This window comes from Rhinatrema bivittatum, chromosome 3 (assembly GCF_901001135.1).
Source record: "Rhinatrema bivittatum chromosome 3, aRhiBiv1.1, whole genome shotgun sequence".
NCBI lineage: Eukaryota > Metazoa > Chordata > Amphibia > Gymnophiona > Rhinatrematidae > Rhinatrema > Rhinatrema bivittatum.
In genome coordinates this window covers 195,073,537-195,091,346 of record NC_042617.1, presented here as the reverse complement: position 1 = coordinate 195,091,346, position 17,810 = coordinate 195,073,537, and the positions used below count along the sequence as shown (strand labels likewise).

Sequence of the window (17,810 nt, the reverse complement as noted above, 5' to 3'; positions counted from 1 at the left end):
CAAAAATTAAAAAAAAAACTTCTTAAAAAAAAAAATCTGCCCACAGCCTGCAGGTTGGAAAACAGATTGTAAATTTTGCCGGAGTCCATTTTCCAAAACTGTGACTGTCAGCGGGTTCGACAACTGGCGCCGGCAAAATTTACCATCTGTTTTCCAACCTGCTAGTGTCCCTAGCACCTCCTTATTAGTGTGGGCCTTAATTTAAATAAAGAATCACGTGTCCAGGAGAGGTGCCTGGGCGCGCTTCGGGAGAGCGAGTGCTCGGCTCCCGCGGAGTTTACTGAATTGGCCTGTGTGTGACTTTGAGCGAGTCACTTTCCTTCCAGAAGGTTGATTTTTGGCAGGAGCTAGCCAGCCAAGGAGTGAGTCGACTAGATTTTGTAGGGTGACAATGTCAGCCCTTCAGGGCAGCTAAATCTAACACTGGAGGTATTCATAGGGTCAGGGAAGGATCTAACCGGTTTACCCCGTGTACAAAATGGTGGACCTAAATCAAGCTAGCTAGACTGTGAATGAAAATGAGCTTAACTTAACCAGCTAAGTGGTGCGCTCTGCCCCACACTGAAAATCCATCCCCATGTGCTCATACACAAATTGTAACCTTCCGATTGTCTGCACACACTGAATGCACTACATATATACCACCTTGGCCCGGATATACGACTGACCCTCTTATGTTTGGCTCAACATGGTTGGGTCCATCCATTGATTGAGTTGCTCCCTCTCTCACTGGGCCCAGTCAGGATGCTTCTTCCTTGCCCGCCAGACCTGATACTTCCTTCCCAAAGAGCAGGCATTCTCTTTCCAACCTGGTGGGACGCTGCTGAAGCCACCTCCCCCCATCCTCCCTTTCTCTGTGGAGCTCAGGTGGGACATTGTTACCTCCTCTCCTACGAGAGCCGTGGCTAGAGGAGCAGTCAGCATCTTTGGTGGGAGGGGGAGGCATGGATAAGGAGGGGAAAGGTTTTCAGTAATTCACTGGTGGGGATGCCTAGCTGGAGAAGCAGTCAGCAGACTGTTGGTTTCGGAGTTGGGTTGGGGGGAGGGGAAGAGATGAAGCACATTTAGCAGTAGGTTTGGGGGGAGAGGAAGTAGATTAGACTGGGTTTACGTGACGTAAAATGTCCAAAAATAACCCCAGTGATATATTTAGGACAATATGGTATCTATGCCAATAAACTGCAGATTTTCTCCATTATAATAATTAAGAGGACATGGACAGTTTGGTAACAGTCTTACGATAACTAGGGGGAGTCGAGAGGTATGGCCAGTTTATCTTCGAGAGCATCAATATGAGAAAAATATGCTGAAGTGAGCACTGAAAAAAAATCATTACCTAAGACGATATTCTACTAACAAACATGAAGAGATGGTGAAAGAGAAAACTTCTGGGGTGTTTCTTGGCCTTCAGTCAGCACAAGCTCAGCCACTAGATGGTGCCATCTGCCAGAGTAAATGTTTGCATTCTGCAGCTGTTTTAAAGTGACAGTCAGCTGTTTGGTGGTTTCAAGCAAATTGTGTCTGCATTTTATGCGGAAAGTCATGTTAAAAAAAAAAAATACTGTACAGGAGAAGTTAGCAAAACCAAATTACAGAGCCTGCCAAAAAGCTTGGAAAAGCAGACTTACTGTAATTTAAAACCTGACAAACTCCTTGGCGAAGGATTGAGATAAATGGCCATAACCATGAAGAAACAACAATATTTGCATAGCTCTGTACAAGACAATCCACAAGGTTACAAGGTTCTGTCCCCAAGGGACTTACACAGTGAGTGGAGATGCAGGGTGCTTTCAGGCTGCACAGCTAGAGGTGGCCATAGGTTCTCTGTTCTGTACCCTAACCCCTATGCCACAGTGCCAGCCATTGCAGCATCACGCCACCAACGTGTATTTTATCACGGAGCACCGAGTACGGCAACTGCAACGAGGCCAGGACCTGGGAGCTGGCCTTTCTCCTTCCTTTTTTTTTTCCTTGAGGCTTTAATTTCTAAACGAAACATACTCTGAAGACAAGCAGTCTGAAAAGCTCATGCACCACCACCCTCACCTATGGGAAAGTAGTTACGCGGGTCCAACATCGCTCGCAAAGAATCCAGATGATGTTTTACAGCGAAGGCCTCGCCATCTTACCTGCTCAGACACGGAGCTGCTGTATTTTTTGGACATCCTTTTCTTCATGGTCTCTTTCACCGACTTCACCTTTTTGCCCAGTGAAATGCGGGAAGTGGTAGGGGACTTGATGACTTCTTTGTAAACCAGGTCGCCTTCTTTGCCCTACAAATGCAAACACAGGTTTCCACGTGTTACACGGAGACTTTCCTTCAAACAGGATCCCTAAATGCACGACAAATGCAACTGGCTCTTTGATACCCTAAACAGACAGAATCTCAGTTGAACATCTCTCTCAACCAAAGGACTGCGCCTCAGATAAGACAGAACTTTCTTAATACTTCTAAGCAAGGTTATCTTCGCTCAGGTCTTCAGGTCTTGGGGTAGGGATGAATCCCTAATGTTATTTATTTCAAAGCATTTCTATTCTGCTGATCTGAACTGCTTACAGTGGTAAAAAAAAGTGCAGGGTACCAGCTAAGCTGTGCGTGTCACTATAAAAGCCGTTTCAATCCCACCTTCATGCTTTTTTCTACTCCAGACCTTGCAGAAAGAGTGTACAGAGACCACTAGCAGCAGCAGCGTGATCTATGGGAACATTTTCAAAGCCATTTCTCCTCATAAAATAGTGTTAGATGGACAGAAACGGAGGGGGTACAACTTGAAAATATTTTCTTTTGCTTCTGCTTTTCTATTTTGTTTCTTATTTTATTTTGTTCCATTTATCCAAACAAAATAAACAAAAACAATGAAGAAAAAAAATAAAACAGACAAACAAAACGAAAGGAAGCTGTTATCCTGCCCACCAAACCTTGCTTGAATGAAAGGTCACTCCCCCCCCCCCCCCCAAGACTCAGGACCCCTGTGACCTCCCCCCGCCCCATTTCTTGCCCTATCAGCGGAACTTCCAGGAGCAGGAGCCATCCCTGTCTCTCCCACTCTGCAGCTCCAGATTTTCAAAATGGCAACCGCTCGGCCCAAGGCTGGCACCATTACGTTGTACAGCAGAATTTGCAGATGGTTCCTGCTCCTGAAATACCCGCCATCGTGCCAGTGGCGTGGGGGAAAGTCAGAGAGGCTTTCATTTAACCCATTTCATTGGGTTGGGTGAACGGGAGGGGGGGACCTGGTGGCAATTTTTTTTTTTTTTTAAATTGGTGGTGGTGGCGGCGATTGGTCTTCAAAACAAAGCGAATGAAAAACATTTTTTTTTTTCATTTTGTTTTGAAAATGAAATGAAATAGGGAGAGGTCTATATTCAAAGCTGTTTAAGATGGACTCATGCTATCTGTCTAAATGGCAAGTTTTTCTATATTGAGCAATTTATCTGGCTATATTTTAGCTGGATAAAAAAATACAAGAGATATTCCTGGGCATGCCCAAGATATCCGGCTGATTCAGTCAAATTTCGGATATATCCGGCTAAGTTATTGAGCCTTGTGTGGCTGAATAACTTGCTGCTTATTCCAGATGTCTTCATAAGATTTCCAGTTAACGTAGAGCTGTCAAATAATAATCATAAAAAAAGGAGAGGTCTGTGGACCGATTTCCTTCCTACCCCCCCCCAAATTTTATACATGGCCTTCCACCAGGTGGGATGCTGCTGCCTCCTCCTCCGCTGAGCCCAGGTGGGACATTGTTACCCCTCTTCCCTACAAGACTGGTAGAGGAGCAGTCAGCATCTTCGGTGGGAGAGGAGGGAAGGCCAGGTTTTCAGCAGTCCCTCGGTGGGGATGCCAAGCTGGAGGAGCAGTTAGTGGGGTCTTGCTTTCAGACAGGCCGATACAGTAAAGCATGCTCAGCCAAGCGCACCGTTTTACCCGCGTCCACTATTCCTTACATGATAAAGGGTATAAGCGTGTCCAAAAAACGCATCCAACCCCCCCATCCCCGAAACTAACAGCGCTCATCCCATGCAAATGCATGTTGACGAGGCCATTAGTCATTCGCCCCAGATACAGAAAATAAACGCGTGCCCGATCTGCACGTTTTACGCTCAGAAATGAATGCCTGCCCAAGAGCAGGAGCTAATTTCTGAGCAGCCCCAAAAAGTGTACAGAAGAACAGAAAATGCTGCTTTTCTGTACATCCGACGACTTAATATCGTGGCGATATTAGTCGGAAGAGCCAAAATGTTAAAAAAAAACATTTTTTTTAAATTTTAAAAAAAAGAGTGCCGGCGGGACAGATTAGGGAAACGGACGCTCATAAAACTGAGCGTCAGTTTTCCAAACCCACTGAGAGCCACCTCTCCTGGGCTTCCGCTGCTAAGGAGGTGCTAGGGGCCTACTATTGTCCCTAGTGCCTCCTTTTTAGTGCGACCCCTCATTTAAATATGGGATCACGCGTCCAGGAGAGGTGGCTGGGTGCGTGTTAGGAATGCGGGCGCTCAATACTGAGCGCCTGTTTTCCCTGCGCCTTATTGTATATCGGCCTGATAGTGTGGGTGTGTGTTGGGTGGGGGAGGGGAAGAGATGAAGCACATTCAGCAGTGGATTTGGAGAGGGGAAGTGCTTTGACCGTTTACATAACAAGGTGAGTGTTTGGACATGTAAAATGTCCAAACCCCCCCTCTCCCCCATATTATATTTAGGCAAATATGGTAACCTACGCTAATAAACTGCAGATTTCTCCCTTATAATAATTCAGAGGACACTGCCAGTTTATGCCTACAGAAGAGCCTGGCACAATGAAGATGGTAACAGTTAAGGGGAATTGAGAGGTATGGCCAGTTTATCCTCAAGAGCACCAATAGAGAGAAATATGTTGAAGTGAACACAGAAAAAAAATTAAAAAATCACCTAAGATGCTATTCTAATAATGAACATGAAGAGCTGGCGAAAGAGAAAACAGAGGCAGCGGGTGAAGAGGGTGGCCAACCTGTGGACCCTGGAATCATTTCAACATTTAGGAGGGACATCTATGAAATTTGGGGGGGGGGGGAAGGAAATCAGGTCACAGGCTCCTTTTTTTTATTATTATTATTTGACAGCTCCACTTAACCAGGATATCTTGAAGATACAGGGGCTGGGACCTGGACTATTACCCCGGAGCAGATGGAGGCATCCCATGAGCTGTTCTACACATCGGGGTCCATCTTCCCTGTGCAGCCTGACTGACAAAGGGTGCGCATACTTATCAGCTCACTCACCTTACCTTCAAGGAGAAACTACCTGCACAGTTTGTGTCTAACTGGGTGGTTATTGGATAAAACATATGCGCTTTAAGCCATACCCAGTGGGAGTCTGATGAATGCGGATTAACCACAGGCACACGCATTCTAAACCTCGACGTGCACGTGCTGCTTTTCTCCCCCCACCAAATTACTTACTGTGGCTACAAGTACGCACCTTGTGAAAGTGAGTGCATACGCTCAAGCCAGCTGAAAACTCGCTTAGGCGGATTCAAGCATTCTCCCTGCGTCCCCCCCCCCCCCAATAAATTATGAGGATAATCTTTCACTGTTATCTGACCAGAGCAAACCAAATTTTGTACTGTGGTAAGGAGCTTAATGACATGTGTTGTCAGCTGCTCACAATAAGAGGTGAACAGCTCCTGTGCTGAATGCAGGACTCGTGAATTATTACACGGCACAACAACGGTTGCACTCAAGAGAGGAGGATTTCTATAGCATCACCCAGCAGAAGACTAATTAAACAAGGACAAGGTCTTGTACAGGATCATTTAAATAAACAGGAGCTGAAAGCACCTATTTTGTAGACGCACTATAATTTGGCTTGGTTAAAAGATAATTAGCACTAACAGGGGAAAAAAACAGCTTATGGACTAATTCCCATCTAAAGTAACCTACTTAGGACACAGCAGGGCAGGTCAGACTCAGTGCTTATGTAATCGGTGGATGCGCTTGACACAATGCCATGTTCTGCCATGACGGTGACACGTGCTATCAGCATTTAAAGCGGGTTATGCAGGTTGCACAGGTATAGCACTGGAGCCGTAGACAAGAGAAGACACATCCCCACTCACAAATGGCACAGATTGTGTCATTCTGCCTCGCACGGATTTGTTTTCAGTGTAAAATCAACCATGCCCTTTCTTCCCTCTGTACTCACCATCAGGTCAGAATTGTTGCTTCCAATGTGCAGAGAACGATTGGTTAAGTCAAATCCACCAAAACTGCAGGTTCTCTGCAGAAAAGAGAAAGAGTTGGTTGGGAAAAAAAAAAAAGAGGGCTAGAGAAATTTTAAAAAACAAAACAAATAAGCATCTTCTCTCACTGGGGCTACAGCGCTGAAAACAAGACCATGTGTGCACACATGAGATGGGAACAGGAAAAACAGAACGATGAGGAATGAGAAGGTCATGTCCCACCATAGTGATTCATGCTGGGAGAGGAATCAGAACCAGATGGCCCATCACAGAGATGCTACTCCTCACTGGGTCTCTAGTCCAGACGCTCAAGAACCTTTGGTCTGAGAAAACGCTGCACTTGATCTGTACGCTGAATCCTACAGCTTTCTGGCAGCCTCGTCCCCCTCCGTAGCTGGTCAAAGATGGCATCAGAATCTACGAGAGGAGACCCTTCCAATGCGGATAATATTCCCAAGAGACACCCTGCCAGTCTGAAATGTATTCAGCCTAGAAAATCTGTCCGCAGGTTCAGGCACCCATGGTTATCTCCTCGGTGGTATGAGGCAGCTTTGAGGTGTTTTTTGTTTTGTTTTTTTTAACATGAGAGAAACCTGGCTACATTGGCTGTTGCAAGATTAGTCCACTGGGAGGGGTGGGGACTGACTCATTGCCTCTCAGACTTGTCCAACCACTAATGTGGCTCCTCAGACTCTTCCTGCCTACAAAAACTGTCAGAATGAATTAGTCAGTAGGGTGACACTCTTCTTCCAAATGAGACACAGGGAAGGAGGATCTATGAAGGCTAAGTCACATCTTTATGGTAAGAAGCTGAATGACAAATTATGTTTCAAAAGTTCAGCTTCATTTGAAAGATTGAAAAAAAACAAACCATAAAAACTGTACCATCTGTGTGACAAGCAATTTTTCAGAAGCCCACTTCACAAATATTCACAGATTATACAAATTAACAATGTTACTGTTACGCCATTGTGTCTGAAATCTTTTTAAAGCTGCACCCCTGTAATTCCCCTGGATCTCAGAGAACAGCCATATTTGCAAGTGTCACAAATGACCCAATTGGTTGGCAGATATAAGCTACGATGTCACAATGACATCATAATGAAAGAATCCGATCCTATTTCATATGAGGTCATTTGTGACGTGGCCACTCACACAGATTCAGGGGACTAGAGTAGGTGTAGTTTGAAAAAGTTTGAAAAAAGTAATGGATTTGACAACAAAACCTTTCATTGCTTGTTATGTGAAATTTATATTATTATGCAACAGGGAAAAAATGGCTTTTAAACGCAATAAGATGGCTTTTCAAACTTGAAAAGGTTCTCATAGTCTTCAACTATATTTAAAGTCTTATTGTACACCGTTTTGAAATTTTGGTGAAAATCGGTATAACAAAATAAAAATTTCCATTACGGGTCCCTAAACTACAGCTTGGCAGGCTGGACCAAACCCTCAGTGCTTTTTCTTCTGGCCTGCGCAGCTTTTTTTACATGTGGCTGGATCCAGCCTATGGAGGAACTTTTTTTTTATGTTTGCCGGTAAAATATGAAGGCTCACTGGGCTCACCCTAGAGAAGACAAAATCTAGGAGAAATGCATTGAAAAGTTACTAGGTGATGATACATTTAAGACAAATGGGATAAAATATTTTTTTTTACTCAATACATAATTAAGCTCTGGAATTCATTTCCGGAAGATGTGGTAAAAGCTATTAGTGTAACTGGGTTTAAAAAATGTTTTGGACAAGTTCCTGGGAAAAAAAAAGTCCATACACCATTATTACAGTGGACTTGGGGGAAATCCACTGCTTGTCCCTGTGATAAGCACAATGGAATATATTGATCTTAGGATGCCTGCCAGGTTCTTGTGACCTGCATTGGGCACTGAAGGAAACAGGGTGCTGGGCTTGATGGGCCTTTGGGTCTGACCCAGCATGGAAAAATGTATGTTCCTATGTTCTTAGCCGCTGGTGGGGAGGCCAGGCCCTGCCAGCGGAAGGAGGATCGCCGGTCTCACACCTCAGAAGTGAGCAACCTGGCGGGAAGGCCAGGCCCCTCAAGCATATGGTAGGGAGGTGAGTGAAAGAGGGGTGAGGGGGAGAGTGAAAGGAGGGGAGGGAATAAGGAGGGGAGATAGAAGTGAAGGAAGGGAAGACAGAATGAGTGAGAGAAGGAAAGAGGATATTAGGAGGGGTAGAGATGAGAGGAAGGAAAGGAAGCGTGAGTGAGGGAAGGGAGGAGGAAAAGTGAGTGAGGGAAGGGAGGAGGAAAAGTGAGGGAGGGAAGGGTACATTATGAGATGGGAATGAGATGGAGTGGGGGACAGCAATGAGAAAAGGGAGGGAAGTAGAAAGCAAGAGTGGGGGATGTGAATCGGGGATGTAGGTGGGGGATGTGAGTGGGGGATGTGAGTGGGAGAGAGCGTGCTACAAACACACCATCCTGGCATTCACCCACTCCCCCTATTCCCTCAAGGGACAGAAGTAGATCCTGAGGAAGAGGGGGGGCAGATAGTAGGGCTCCCGGGGGTCTGACAAGGTCGTCAGCTTTCTAGAAATATTTTTACTCACACCCTATTTGCCACACCTGTGTGGGAACGCTGCCTTCCCCCTTCCACAGCACTACAATTCAGTGAAATGGCCAGACACCCAGGGGAGACCCTTCTCCCAGTGCCCATCAAACCTCCCTGGGGACATCGCCCCCTGCCCTGTCAGTGGTATGAAATATCGCACGCAGCCCTGCCCTTGAAACAGTTTGGGGTCCCTCTGGTCTAATTTTAGGTCAGATACCTAACTTAGATCAAAATAGCCTTTCTGCCAAATTCCGAATGGGCTACAGATTGTCAGTTTCAGAAAGAAAGCTGAAACCCATGCTGGGAGCACAGTACAGGGCAGCGGCCCTTGCTTCTGCTCCTCGTCCACTGCCGTGCATCAGCGCTGCCGGAGTCCCTCCACAGAAACTTGTTATTAAAAAGGGGCCACACAGAACGGTCCAAATCACCGAGAGAGCCTGAATAACTCCTCTCTCTCCAATGTCAACCCCCCCCCTCTCTCTTTCCTCCTTTGCCCCACCATCTCCGCTCTGCCCAGAGAAACTCCCCCTTCCCTTCCCCATTCCCCACTGGCTGCAGTTCTTCTTGACTCTTTATGGCTTCCTTCTACACTTGGAGGTAAAGTTTAGCACACATTTTACACTGCGCCCATGGTAAGAACACACAACCTGACGGCATACAAATGCCTCATTAGTTAAAAAAAAAACAAAACCCCAAGTTTTATTATTTTTTATTCACGGACCATTTGCATATCCATAAAACTCCAAATCCAGAAAAGAATCCAGCAGTCCCTTAACTGAAGCTGCTTCCGCTGCTGTTATCCTTGCTGTTCACCGGAGGGTGGGATAAGCTGTGACCTCCACTCCCACCCATCCAAGCAAGTTAAAAAAAAAAAAAAAGTAGCAGCCAGGGCACCAAAATTCCCTCCTGATCCCCCCAAGCCCAGCTACAGGAGGAAAAGAGCTTTACTTCCTCCCTCCGGGCAGCTCAGTACAGCTCTGTATCAGTATTCATATTCATTTAGTCACTTCACTGGTTGGCCACCGATTGGTCCTTTTACCGACAGTGAAAGGACCAATCCTTGCGTTTTGAATGGGGATTGGCCCTACCATTGTCACTGAAAGAACCAATCGGTGGCCAGCCAGTGAAGTGAATACTTTAATATTAAGGTTGATACAGCTGGGAAAATATTATTTTTTACTCCCATGCAAATTAAACTCTGGAATTTGTTGCCAAAGGACAAAGTGAACTGTGTTAGTTTAGCTAGGTTGGAAAAAGGTTTGGACAAGTTCCTGGAAGGAAAGTCCATTGACTATTAAGGTGGACGTGGGGGAAAATCCACTGCTTATTCCTGGGATACACAGCATGAAATCAACCTTTTGGGATCCTGCCGGGTACTTGTGACCTGGCTTGGCCACAGTTGGAAACAGGATGCTGGGCTTGATGGACCCTTGGTCTGACCCAGTATGGCAAATCGTATATTCTTATGTTCTGTACTGGGCTGCCCAGTGGAAGGAAATAAGGGTATTCTTTTTCCTTCAGCTGAGGTTGGGGTGATCATGAGGAAATTTAGGTGCCCAGGCCATTGCTTTGATTTTTTTTTCTTTTTATAACTTGCCTGGGTGGGAGGGAGAGGGTTCGCAACTCAGACCCCCCTCTCTGGCCCACAGTACAACTCAGGGGAGGGCTAACCTTGGCCAGGGAGGGGGGGGGGGGTTTGCCACTCAGCCCATCCTACTCCGATCCAAGAGTTAAATTTTGCTGTAAAACAAGCCATGCCTTGATATCTGGTTTTTTTTAGTGTGCCTTCTTGCACTGCAGGGTAAAGCTAGTAAGCTCATTATTCTGCAGTTTACATGGATATGTGCCAATCCTATTGCAGCTTTTTACTCTTGTTTATGGCATGGCTTTTGGTGCTAAAACCCATATTACATACCGGAGTTATGTTAATGCCGAAAAACCCACAATAAAACAGGAGTAAAAAGCTTTATACATCGGCCCCTTTGCTGGCAGCACCTCCAGCACAAATCTGCTTTTTTCTGCTTTCTATATTGCACCTCTCCCATCAACGGGCGGGAGGGGGAGGGTGCCAGCGGGCCCACAGGGACCCCAGATCCCAAATAAACTGGGATCCAGTAAGATTTTCTTGCTGCCAGGGAAACAAAAGCATCAAAGCTGTCTCATTTAAATTTTAGAGTAAGAAGCTTTTTAGTTACTTAAGGGCCGGTGCTTCCCTTAGACAAACTAAGCACTCACCTAGAGTGACAAAAGTTTGGGGGTGGGGGCGGCAAAATCCTGCCAGCAAGAGGCCCAAAGGGGATCAGTGCCAGAGCCACCAAAGAAAGGAGCGCTGTGCTGGAGCCACTGCCATGGATAGGAGGGAGCGCTGTGCGGGAGCCACTGCCATGGATAGGAGGGAGCGCTGTGCGGGAGCCACTGCCATGGATAGGAGGGTGCGCTGTGCGGGAGCCACTGCCATGGATAGGAGGGAGCGCTGTGCGGGAGCCACTGCCATGGATAGGAGGGTACGCTGTGCGGGAGCCACTGCCATGGATAGGAGGGAGCGCTGTGCGGGAGCCACTGCCATGGATAGGAGGGTGCGCTGTGCGGGAGCCACTGCCATGGATAGGAGGGAGTGCTGTGCGGGAGCCACTGCCATGGATAGGAGGGAGCGCTGTGCGGGAGCCACTGCCATGGATAGGAGGGAATGTGCGGGAGCCACTGCCATGGATAGGAGGGAGCGCTGTGCGGGAGGGTAAGTTGGAGGTGTGCGGTACATGAACGAAGGTTTGCCTAGGGCACCAAATGCTCTTGCACTGGCCTTGCAGTTACTACATATATGTTTGAAATAATGAAAAAAAGTATACAGAAAATATAATAGTTTAATATCACAAAGTGATACATATTCCAGTAACTACTGAAAATGTTTTTCTTTTTTGAGGACTTGCTTTCATCATATTTCACAATCTTTCTTGTCTGCCTTCTGAATACTTTTCCTGGTTTTCTTTCCATTTTAGCTTTGTGTCTTCTTCTTTCTCCACTTCTCCCTCCCCTTCCACTTCTTCTATTTTTCTCTCATATCTCACTTCTCATTTTCCTCCTTTCTCTTATCTTTCTGCTGTCCAACACTCTTTCACATCCCCCCATCTCATCTGTCTCATCTTCACCTCACAACATTTAAACTCCATAACCCTCCCCCTTACTTTCTCTCAATCCTGACCTTTTGCTTACTTTTCTTACCCCTCCCCATCTCTCCACCCTCTCTGGCACCCAATAGAATCTTTCTTAAGCCCTTTCAATTCCTGCCTCTGATTTGCCATATTTTCCTTTTAGTTCCTCCCCGCCTTCCTGTCCCTCTTCAATTCCTTTCTTCCGTGCTACCCCTCTGCCTCCCCCCACCCACCCTCATCCATTCTCCCTCCACTGTCAACCCAGACTCATTCACGCTCCTTCAATGTGCTCCCAGCTTCAATCACTATCTCTCAGTGTCCTCCATCCAAGACTCCGCTGCCTTCCTTTACTACTACTATTTATTTATTTATTTACAGGATTTGTTTTGTTTATACTGCCTACAACGGAAAAACTGTGCTAAGCTGTTAACAATAAAACAGAAAATATAAAATCGTGTTTCAAAAGCATCATAACAATATATACATAGGGGCGGATTTTCAGAGCCCTGCTCGCGTAAATCCGCCCAAAACCGGGCGGATTTACGCGAGCAGGGCCCTGCGCGCCGGTAGGCCTATTTTACATAGGCCTACCGGCGCGCGCAGAGCCCCGGGACTCGCGTAAGTCCCAGGGTTTTCGGAGGGGGCGTGTCGGGGGGCGTGTCGGGGGCGGGCCCGAACCGCGTGGCGTTTTCGGGGCGTGTCGGGAGCGTTCCGGGGGCGGGCCCGGGGGCGTGGCCGCGCCCTCCGGACCCGCCCCCAGGTTGCGTCCCGGCGCGCAGGAGGCCCGCTGACGCGCGGGGATTTACGCCTCCCTCTGGGAGGCGTAAATCCCCCGACAAAGGTAAGGGGGGGGTTTAGACAGGGCCGGGCGGGTGGGTTAGGTAGGGGAAGGGAGGGGAAGGTGAGGGGAGGGCAAAGGAAAGTTCCTTCCGAGGCCGCTCCGATTTCGGAGTGGCCTTGGAGGGAATGGGGTAGGCTGCGCGGCTCGGCGCGCACCGGCTATACAAAATCCATAGCCTTGCGCGCGCCGATCCAGGTTTTTAGCAGATACGCGCGGCTCCGCGCGTATCTACTAAAATCCAGCGTACTTTTGTTTGCGCCTGGAGCGCAAACAAAAGTAGGCTATTCGCGCTCCTTTTAAAATCCGCCCCATAATATAAAGCAAAATACACGTCCACCTGAAAAGAGAATAAAACCTAAAACCTCAGGAAAAAGCTAAACGAAAGAAATACACTTTCAGCTGCTTTCTGAAGGATTTATAGTCAACAGAATTTCTTAGCTCCATGGATAATTCGTTCCACAGAGTGGGACCAGTGACTGCAAAAACCCTGGCACGAACTATCTGGAGGCAACAGGTTTTGACAGTGGGGACAATAAGTAGGCCTTTATCTACAGATCATAGATCATCAGCTTGTTGGATAAGAAGGCTGGACCGTTAGCATAAAGGGCTTTATAGACTTGAGTCATCAGCTTGAACTGGATCCTGTGCTTAACTGGAAACCAGTGGAGTTGGCAGAGTGCAGGGGAGATATGCTCTCTTGCAGGCCGATGCAATATCATGCGCTGAGCCTAGCGTACAGGTTAACGAGTGCTTGGATGCATGTTTTGGCCGTGCATCCATAACCCCCGATGCAAAAAGGGGATCGGCGCATCCAAAACATGTGTCCAAATTCGCACGTAGCTAACAGTGTTCATCACATGTAAATTCCATGTAGATGGGGCTATTAGCTATTACCCTGCAATGCAAAAAATCCCCGTGCACCCGAAGCGCACTTTTTGACCCGTTAAATTTTGCGCCTCCCCGAAGCACGCGGAATGTCTTCTCGCGCAGCAAGGGCTTAACTTAAAAACAAAAAAACCCTGCTTATTATGTAGAAAGAACCACAGAAAGCAGCACCATGCAAAAAAACAGTCTTGACATTAAAAAAAAAAAAAAAATTTCGGGGTGCACAATATACATGCTCGGGGCCGTGTATAATGTGTGTGTGTATTGTGCCAGTAAATTAGCTGCTTTGAGATAAAACAGATGCTCATAAATTGAGCTTCCATTTTGGTAACCTGCACACAGAAGGCAATATTAATGTATTTACTGCTTCATTTACTGCTGATTGGTCCATTCACTGTCACATGTCAGTGAAAGGACCAATCCCTTTTCAGAAGGCTGTCCAATCCGGAAAAGCCCTGCCGGGAGGTAGGGAGACAGCTCAAGCCAGGCTGTTGTGAATGCACAGCCACTTCTCCTGGGCACCCGATGCAGAGCGCTAGGGATGCACATATTATCCACTGCACAACCTTCTTAGTGCAGCAGCTCATTTGCATATTGCATCGAGCGCCCAGGAGAGGTGGATGTGTGCATGTTTAAAAAAAGTCTGTCCATTTCGGATGCACTTTTGTATGCGCATGATATTGCATCGTCTTGTAAGAGAGCAGGAGGTGATTAAATGGATGGCTGCATTTTGTAATCAGTGAAGTGCTCCAATCACGTATTTTGGCAGCCCTGCACGTAAAGAACCAAAATAAATGTGTGCACCACTATTCTGAAATCAGAGACAGGTAGAAGATATTTTAAGGGATGGAGAGCCAAGCTTGTAAATTGCTGACTTAACCATAGCTCGAAGCTATGGCTTAAGACCCCAAGGCAGAAATTTAATAAAAAGCCCATATCCCGAATAACAAAGGTGAACACATGGGTTAGAAAGAGGAGGCAGTCTACTCGGCCACAAGGCTTCGGTTTTGCTGAGATCAAGTGTTAAGCCATGTTGCTTGAGCCACTGCTTCACGGAAGAAATGCAATTTTCTATAGTCTCACACACCATAGCTATGGGGGCACTGACTGGAAAAATCAACTGCATAACATCAGCATTAATTTTAAATTCTTCCACTAAGGAAGAATTACTCTTACTCAACACTTCTATAGCGCTACTGGATGTACCCAGCACTGTACAAAAACACATAAGAGGCAGTCCCTTCTCGGTAAAGCTTACAACCTAATAAAGTCAAACATACAAGGCAAAACGGACTTGGGGAATTCCATTTCTTAACACAATAAGCAGGACAATCAGGGATCAAGATTTAAAAGCAGCCTCAAAAAGGTGGATTTTTAGATGGGATTTAAATAAGGCACGGGAGGAAACTTGCCACAGCAGATCAGGAAGTGTATTCCAAGCATATGGTGCAGCCAAGTGGAAAGCAAGAAGTCGGAAACTGGCGCAAGAGGAGAAGGGCACAGATAGGAATGACTTGCCTGATGAGCGGAGTGCACGAGGAGGGGAGTAGAGAGAGATAAGAGGAGAGGCTCTGAGGTGCTTGTAGGTGAGCAAGAGGAGCTTGAATTGTATGTGGGAACGAACAAGGAGACAATGCAGTGATTTGAGAAGAGGGATTACAGGGGTGTAGCGACTTTGGTGAAAGATAAGTTGCACAGCTGAATTTTGTGTGGATTGCAATGGAGAGAGTTGGCTCACTGGGAGGAACAGGTTGCGACATTCTAAGCGGGAAGTGATGAGAGAGTGATTATGGATTCTCGTAGTGTGTTCAGAAAGAAAGGGGTGGATTTTAGGGATGCTATAGAGAAACAATACATTTTAGCAGTGTTTTGGATATGTGTAGAGAAGAAGAGAAAGGAGTGAAAGATGACTCCACGTTTATGGGCTGAAGGGATTGTGTTATTCGCATAAACAAAGAAAGGAGGAAGAGAGGAAGAGGGCTTGGTGGGAACGATAAAGAGCTCTGCCTTGGCCATATTGAGTTTTACGATGAAGGAGGGACATCCAAGCAGCAATGTCAGACAAGCAGGCTAGACTCTGGGACTGAAGTCTTGATGAACTTTCTAGTGCAGAAAGGTAAATCTGGGAATTATCAGCATAAAGATGGTAATGAAAGCCATAAGAGGAAATCGGAGACCAAGGAAATTAGTATAGATAGTGAGAAGAGGGCCCAGGATAGGACCCTGAGGCATACCAATTGATAGTGGAATAGCAGTAGAGGAAAATCTGCCAGAGGGAACCCTAGAAGTGCGATGGGAGAGGTAAGAAGGGAACCAAGACAGGATAGATTCCTAAAATCCAAATGAGTATCAAGGAGTAGGTGGTGATCAACAGTGTCAATAGTAGCAGATATGCCAAGAAGGATAAGAACTAAGTAAAAGCCTTTGTATTTCGCCATAAACAGTCACTGGAGACTTTAGCAAGGGCTGTTTCGGTGGAATTTAGAGGGTGAAACCCAGACTGGAGTGTATCAAGAATGGTGTGAGATGAAAGAAAGTCAAGACAGTGGTGGTAAACAGCATATTCATGTAGTTTGGCAGCAAAAGGAATGAAATGCGGCAATAGTTGACGGACAAGAAGGATCTAGTGAGGATTTTTTGGTGTGACTGCAGCATGTTTGAAGGCAGCAGGAGCTGTAGAAGTGGAAAGTGATAGACTGAGGATGTGATAAATGAAAGGGATGACTGCAGTGGAGTTGGAACCAAGGAGCTGGGTAGGAATGGGGGTCCAGAGAAAAAGTAGTGAGTTTGGAGGGGGAGAGAAGATGAGCAGTTTCCGCCACTGTGACTTCAGAAAAAGAGAAGAGAGTGGGGGAGGCCAGAGAAAATGAGTGAACAAAATAATTTCGTAAATAAAAAAAATAAATATATATTTTGTTTTCCTTTTGCTGAGTCAGCAGTTTTGAATGCATGCCATCAGGGATTTGTGGGGACTTTTCTCTCTTACGGGGTTATTTTCTAAAGGCTTATCGCACGCGAGAAGCCTCTATTGCATGCGAAAAGGGCCTTTTTGCATGTGATATCATGCAAATTAGGGAGGGGGGAAGAGTCGGGGCGGGGAGGGGAGGAGACGGGGCGGGGCAAAGTCGGCGGTGTCTTTGCTGTCGGCAATAAGGTTAGTAACGTTATGTCGGCAGTAGCGCGCCGAATAGCACCACCTTTCACGGTGGTGCTATTCGGCGCGAAAGCCGGCAGCTGGTGCACCGCCGTGGTGCGAAGACTGCGGGCTTTCGCAGGCCCGCCCCCCCCCTTCGCCCCCCGTTTTCGCAGGATTCATCATTCTGCAAAAGAATGATGAATCCAGGCCTTAATTTGTGAAATATAATCCACTTTCCTTCTTCTATAGAATGCCTGTGGTTATACTAACATCTCAGAGGGGGGTCGCTGTATTTGGCAGCTGATAAAGATGTTAATCAGATATTGCTTTTAACTATCTATGAACCAGCCCCTCTCAATAAAAAGAAAAGATAATCCATATAGGGAGGGTGATTTTATAACTCCCTGCACAGAAGTAAAGTCAGTGGGGCCGATGCAATACAGTGCGCTCAGCCGAGCACACTGTTTAACCCGCAGTTGGACGCAGGTTATGTAGGTGCAACCTAATCAACTTATGCAATAAGGGGATTAGCACCTCCACAACACGCGTTGAAACTAATAGTGCTCATCACATGCAAATGCATGTTGATGCTATTAGTTACTCACCCGAAATGCATAAAAAAAAAGGGCGTCCAAAACGCACAATTTTGCGCTCAGAAATTGCCTGCTCTGAGCACTCCCAAAAGTTGGACAGAAAAGCAGAAAATACTGTTTTTCTGTACATCCTCCTACTTAATATCATTGAGATATTAAGTAGAAGGAACAAGAGATTTAAAAAAAAAAAAAAAAAAAAAAATGCCGGCAGTCATGTTCGGGAAATGGATGCTCAATTAACAAGCATCCGTTTCCCAAACCCATGGCTGCGCAAATTAGGAAAACGGACGCCAATAAATTCAGCATCTGTTTTCCTAACCAGCAGACGGCTGCTGACAGCCAACCGCTCGCAGGCTCCCACTGTCAAGGAGGCGCTAGGGGCGCGCAATCGATCCTAGCGCCTCCTTGACAACGCGAC

General features: G+C 46.5%; 1 protein-coding gene across 6 annotated transcripts in view; it reads right to left on the bottom strand.

Annotated features, from left to right (window-relative positions):
• The window catches only part of SASH1 (SAM and SH3 domain containing 1), a 590,251-nt gene that overhangs the window by 83,706 nt on the left and 488,735 nt on the right, over positions 1-17,810 (bottom strand). For all 6 annotated transcript variants that reach the window (XM_029594048.1, XM_029594049.1, XM_029594045.1 and 3 more), the window contains 2 exons: positions 6,182-6,256; positions 2,130-2,273 (listed from right to left, as the gene is read on the bottom strand). In XM_029594048.1, the coding sequence (XP_029449908.1) occupies positions 2,130-2,273; positions 6,182-6,256 (219 nt within the window). The remainder of the gene's footprint in view (positions 1-2,129; positions 2,274-6,181; positions 6,257-17,810) is intronic.